The sequence below is a fragment of the Mastomys coucha genome, chromosome X (genome assembly GCF_008632895.1).
Source record: "Mastomys coucha isolate ucsf_1 chromosome X, UCSF_Mcou_1, whole genome shotgun sequence".
NCBI lineage: Eukaryota > Metazoa > Chordata > Mammalia > Rodentia > Muridae > Mastomys > Mastomys coucha.
In genome coordinates this window covers 68893841-68900580 of record NC_045030.1, presented here as the reverse complement: position 1 = coordinate 68900580, position 6740 = coordinate 68893841, and the positions used below count along the sequence as shown (strand labels likewise).

The window sequence follows — 6740 nt, the reverse complement described above, 5'->3', positions numbered from 1 at the left end:
GTCCATTTCTTACTCCTATTTCCAGAAGAACTCTTTAATTCTTTTCATGTTGGCTCTGGATTCCAACACCTAAGGAGATGATAAAATAATTTTTTTTTGAGTTTGTTTATATAGTGGATTATATTAATGGGTTTTCATATATTGATCTGACCTTGCATCACTGGAATGAAACCTACTTGATCCTGTTGAATGATGGTTTTGATGTGTTCTTGGATTCAGTTTGCAAGAATTTTATTGAGTATATTTGCATTGATATTCATAAGCAAGATTGGTCTGAAGTTTTCTTTTTTGGTTGGGTCCTTGTGTGGTTTAGGTATCAGAGTAATTGTGGCTTTATAAAATGAATTAGGTAGTGTTCCTTCTGTTTCTGTTGTATGGAATAGTTTGAGGAAAATTGGTATCAGGTCTTATTTGAAGGTCTGGTAGAATTCTGCAATAAATCCATCTGGCCCTGGGCTTTTTTTGGTTGGGAGGTTTTTTAATGACTTCTATTTCCTTATGGGATATGGTCCTGGTTAGATAGTTTATCTGCTCCTGATTTAACTTTCATATGTGGTATCTGTCTAGAAAACCATCCATTTCATCTAGATTTTCCAGTTTTGTTGAGTATAGACTTTTATAGTAGGATCTGATGATGTTTTAAATTTCCTTCATTTCTGTTGTTATGTCTCTCTTCTCATTTCTGATTTGTTAATTTGGATACTGCTTCTGGGCTCTTTAGTTAATTTGGCTAGGGATTTATCTATCTTGTTGATTGTCTCAAAGAACCAGCTTTTGGTTTTGTTGATTCTTTATATTGTTCTCTTTGTTTCTATTTGGTTGATTTCAGCCCTGAGTTTGACTCTTTCCTGCCTTCTAGTCCTCTTGGGTGTGTTTGATTCTTTTTGTTCTAGAGATCTCAGGTGTGCTATTAAGTTGCTAGTGTAAGATCTCTCCAGTTTCTTTACCAGGATGCTTAATGCTATGAAATTTCCTTGTTGCACCACTTTTATTGTTTCCCATTAGTTTGGGTATGATGTGTCAACATTTTCATTAAATTCCAGGAAGTCTTTAATTTCTTTCTTCCCTGACCAAATTACCATTGAGTAGAGAATTGTTCAGTTTCCATGTATATGTGGACTTTCTGTTGCTTTTGCTGTTGTTAAAGAACAGCCTTAGGGATAGTGATAGTGTGCATAGAATTATTTCAATCTTCTTGTATAGGTTGAGGGTTGTTTTGTGACAAATTATATGTCAGTTTTGGAGAAGGTACCATGAGGTGCTGAGAAGAACACATATTCTTTTGTTTTAGGGTGAAATGTTCTATTAATATCTGTTAAATCCATTTGGTTCATAACCTCTATTAGTTTCACTGTGTTTCTGTTTAGTTTCTGTTCAATGACCTGTCCATTGGTAAGAGTGGGGTGTTGAAGTCCCCCAATATTATTGTGTGGGGCTCAATATGTGTTTTGAGCTTTAGTAAAGTTTCTTTTATGAATGTGGATGCCCTTACTTTTGAGGCAGAGATGTTTGGAACTGAGAATTTCTCTGGGTGGACTTACCCTTTGATTAATATAAAATGTCCCTCCCAACACACTTGATCACTTTTGGTTGAAATTCTATTTTATTGGATATTAGGAAGGCAACTCCACCTTGTCTCCTGGCACCATTTGCTTGGAGGACCTTTTTCCATCCTTTTACTCTGAGGTAGTATCTGTTTTTGTTATTGAGGTATGTTTCTTGCATGCAGCAAAGTACTGGATTTTGTTTATATATCCAGTCTGTTATGTCTTTTTATAGGTGATTTGAGTCTATTAATATCGCGATGTATTAGAGATGACTGTTGGTTCCTGCTATGTTTGCTTTTGTAGGTGGCTTTATGTGCTTGTGGTTCTCTCCTTTTGGCTATGTTGTGAGCTGCTCAATATCTTGTCTTTTCTTTGGTGTAGGTACTTTCCTTGTGTTGGAGATTTACTTCTAGGGTCTTCTATAGGGTTGGATTGGTAGATAGATACTGTTTGAATTTGGTTGTGTCATGGAATATCTTGTTTTCTCCATCTATGTTGATTGAGAGTTTTGCTGGGTATAGTAGCCTGGGCTGGCATTTGTGTTCTCTTAGGGTCTGTATGACATCTGCCCAGGATCTTCTAGCTTTCATAGTCTCTGGTGAGAAGTCTGCCATAATTCTGATAGGCCTGCCTTTATGTTACTTGCCTTTTTCCCTTACTGCTTTTAGTATTCTTTCTTTGTTTAGTGCATTCGGTGTTTTGATAATTATATGGTGAAAAGATTTTCTTTTCTTATCACATTTATTTGGTGTTCTATAATCTTCTTGTACCTTTATGGCCATCTCTTTTTTTAGGTTGAGGAAGTTTTCTTCAATGATTTTGTTGAAGATATTTTCAGGTTCTTTGAGCTGGGAATCTTCATAGCAGCCTTATTTATAATAGCCAGAAACTGGAAACAACCCAGATGTCCTCCAGTAGAGGAATGGATACAGAAATTGTGTTACATCTACACAATGGAGTACTATTCAGCTGTTAAAATGAACGAATTTATGAAATTCTTAGGGAAATACATGGATCTGGAGAATATCATCCTGAGTGAGGTAACCCAATCACAAAAGAACACACATGTTATGCACTCTCTGATAAATGGATATTAGCCCAGAAGATCGGAATATATGAAGTACAATACACAAACCACAAGAAACTCAAGAAGAAGAAAGAACAAAATGTGGACACTTCATTCCTCCTTAAAAGGGGGAACAAAATACCCATGGAAGGAGTTGCAGAGACTAACTATGGAGCAGAGACTGAAGGAAGGACAATCTAGCCTGATATAGCTATCTCCTGAGAGGCTCTGACAGTGCCAGACTAATACAGAAGTAGAGGCTCACAGCCATCCATTGAATTGAGTACAGTTTCCCCAATGAAGGAGCTAGAGAATGGACCCAAGGAGCTGAAGGGTTCGCAGCCCTTTAGGACAAACAACAATATGAACTAACTAGTACCCTCAGAGCTCCCAGGGACTAAAACTCTAACCAAAGAGTACACGTGGGGGGGGGCACTCATGGCTCCAGCAGCATGTGTATAGCAGAGGATGACCAAGTCAGTCATCAATGGGAGGAGAGGCCCTTGGCCCTGTGAAGGTTCTATGCCCCAGGGTAGGGGAATGCCAGGGCCAGTAAGCAGAATAGGGTCTGGTGGTAAGAAGGGGTGGGAGGAGGAGGGCATAGGGGTTTGTTCTTGTTGTCTTTTTGGGTTTTTTTTGAGGGAAACTGGGAAAGGAGATATTGTATGACATGTAAATAAAGAAAATATCTAATAAAAAATTCCCCCCAAAAAGATTGACTTTTATTTCATTCACATATATTACCACTTAAATCTCATTGTTATTTCAATTGTGAAACCAAATAATTGATTACTATTTTATAAAGTTGTACTTACCATTCTAAGACAGATATATTATTAAATTATACTATTATAAGCATAGCATTAAGTAACATTCAACAAAATTTCTAAATATAACAGTCTCAGTTATCAAATTATACATACTATGGCAGTTTGAATATGCTTGGTCCATGAGAAATGGCACTGTTAATAGGTGTGGACTAATTGGAGGAAGTTCATCATTGTGGAGTGGGCTTTGGAGTCCTATGCCCCAGCTCTGCCCAGTGTAGAGGAGTTTCCTCCTGGCTACCTTCAGATCATGATGTAGAACACTTGGGTCCTCCAGCACCAAGTCTGTCTGCAAGCTGCCATGATTCCCGCCATGATGATAATGGACTGAACCTTTGATGTGTCCTTTATAAGAGTTGACTTGGTCATGTCTTCTCTTCACAGCAAAGAAACCTTGTCTAAGACAGATAACAATTATCAGATCTCATTAAATAGTTAGGGATAAACTATTTGTTGCCTACAAAACTGAGCTCACTGGCAAAGAAAAACATAGCTTAAAAGTTAAATGTTAAAAATATAATTCAAGGACCTGAAAGTAGATATAAATCAGAAGTAGATAAACTAATGCTTGGTAAAGTAGAATTGAAGCAAAGGGTTATTACAGACATGGTAAATAAGATCACTATATATTTATAAAGTAGATAATCATTTAAGAAGATATTGCTGTTATAAATAGATATCCATAAGAAGTTATTTCACCCATAAAACAAATATTGCTAGACCTAAAGAGATAGATAAATTCAGTTGCAATAAAAATGGATATCTTTGACATCTCAGTTTTATAAATACATTTTCCAGATAAAATATCAGTAAAGGGACTTTAGAGATAAATTACTTAATAAATTAAAGAGACTTAACAGAAATGTTGAGGATAGCACAGGTTAAAGATATAAAAAACATTTTAAGCAGTGGCGGCAGCTGAGGCTGCGGTGCCTGCGGGAGAGCGGGGCCTGTGAGCTCAAGGGCTCTGCGGGCGCGGGGGCCTGGCCCTGGCTTGGCGTCCCAGACAGTGTGCGGTGGCATGCGGCCTAGCGTCTCAGAGTGCCTGGTGAAGAATGTGATGGGATCACTAGGATATCTATGGAGAGCGGCCCTGGGACAAGATTGAGAAATCGGCCAGTAATGGGGGATGGTCTAGAAACCTCCCAAATGTCTACAATGCAGGCCCAGACCCAACCCCAGCCAGCAAATGCAGCCAGCACCAATCCTCCACCCCCAGAGACCTCCAACCCTATTAAGGCCAAGAGGCAGACCAACCAACTGCAATATCTGCTCAGAGTGGTGCTCAAGACACTATGGAAACACCAGTTTGCGTGGCCTTTCCAGCAGCCTGTGGATGCCATCAAGCTGAGCCTCCCTGATTACTATAAGATTATTAAATCACCCATGGATATGGGAACAATAAAGAAGCGCTTGTAAAACAACTATTACTGGAATGCTCAGGAATGTATCCAGGACTTCAACACTATGTTTACAAATTGTTACATCTATAACAAGCCTGAAGATGACATCGTCTTAATGGCAGAAGCTCTGGAGAAGCTCTTCTTGCAAAAAATCAATGAACTGCCTACAGAAGAAACTGAGATCATGATAGTCCAGGCAAAAGGAAGAGGACGAGGGAGGAAAGAAACAGGGACAGCAAAACCTGGTGTATCCAGGGTACCAAACACAACTCAAGCATCAACTTCTCCGCAGACCCAGACGCCTCAGCAGAACCCTCCTCTACCCGTGCAGGCCACAACTCACCCCTTTCCTCCTGTCACCCCAGACCTCATTGCCTAGCCTCCTGTCATGACAATGGTGCCCCCCCTAGCCACTTCAGACTCCTTCACCGGTACCCTCACCCAGCCCAGCAGGTGGGGGTCCACCTGCTCCAGTTCCACAGCTTGTGCAGAGTCACCCACCCATCACTGCGACCACCCCACAGCCTGTGAAGACAAAGAAAGGGGTGAAGAGGAAGGCAGATACCACCACCCTGACCACCATCGACCCTGTTCATGAGCCACCCTCACTGGCCCCGGAGCCCAAGACCGCCAAGCTGGGTCCTCGGCGGGAGAGCAGCAGACATGTGAAGCCCCCAAAGAAGGATGTACCGGACTCACAGCAGCACCCAGGGCCAGAGAAGAGCAGCAAGACCTCGGAGCAGCTAAAGTGCTGCAGCGGCATCCTCAAGGAGATGTTTGCCAAGAAACAAGCTGCCTATGCCTGGCCTTTCTACAAGCCTGTGGATGTGGAGGCACTGGGTCTGCCCAACTACTGTGACATCATTAAACATCCCATGGACACGAGCACAATCAAGACTAAACCAGAGTTCCGAGAGTACAGAGATGCCCAGGATCTTGGTGCTGATGTCCGATTGATGTTCTCCAACTGCTACAAGTATAACCCTTGTGACCATGAAGTGGTAGCCATGGCTCGAAAACTCCAGGACGTGTCTGAAATGTGCTTTGCCAAGATGTCTGATGAGCCTGAAGAGCCAGTTGGTACAGTGTCCTCTCCTGCAGTGCCACCCCCTACAAAGGTGGTAGCCCCACTCTCCTCTAGTGACAGCAGCAGTCATAGTTCTTCCAACATTGACAGTTCCACTAATGACTCCGAGGAAGAGGGAGCCCAGCGGCTGGCTGAGCTCCAGGAACAGCTCAAAGTTGTACATGAGCAGTTTGCAGCCCTCTCACAGCCCCAGCAGAACAAACCAAAGAAAAAGGAAAAGGACAAGAAGGAAAAGAAAAAGGAAAAGCACAAAACGAAAGAAGTGGAGGAAAATAAAAAAAGCAAAACCAAGGAACTTCCTCCCAAAAAGACAAAGAAAAATAACAGTAGCAACAGCAATGTGAGCAAGAAGGAACCAGCATCCACGAAGACCAAGCCGCCTCCCACATGTGAATCAGAAGAAGAGGACAAGTGTAAGGCCATGTCTTATGAGGAGAAGCTGCAGCTAAGTCTAGATATCAACAAACTTCCTGGTGAGAAGCTAGGCCGTGTAATACACATAATTCAGTCGAAGGAACCATCACTTAAAAACTCCAACCCTGATGAGATTGAGATTGACTTTGAGACCCTGAAGCCAGCTACACTACGAGAGTTGGAGCGATATGTCACCTCCTGTTTGCAGAAGAAAAGGAAACCTCAACCTGAAAAAGTTGATGTGATTGCTAGTTCTTCCAAGATGAAGGGCTTCTCACCCTCTGAGTGGGAGAGCACCAGCGAATCTAGCTCCTCTGATGGTGAAGACTTTGAAACAGGTCTTGCCTAATCATTGGACACGGACTCTTAATAAAAGGGTCTTCAGTCCCAGATTCC

The 6740-nt window shown here is 41.6% G+C and overlaps 1 protein-coding gene across 1 annotated transcript in view; it reads left to right on the top strand.

Annotated features, from left to right (window-relative positions):
- The window catches only part of LOC116097132 (bromodomain-containing protein 4-like), a 12205-nt gene extending 5465 nt beyond the window's left edge, over positions 1-6740 (top strand). Inside the window, 2 exon segments of the mRNA XM_031379962.1 lie at positions 4473-5252; positions 5254-6740. Coding sequence (XP_031235822.1) covers positions 4473-5252; positions 5254-6693 — 2220 coding nt within the window. The 3' untranslated portion in view covers positions 6694-6740.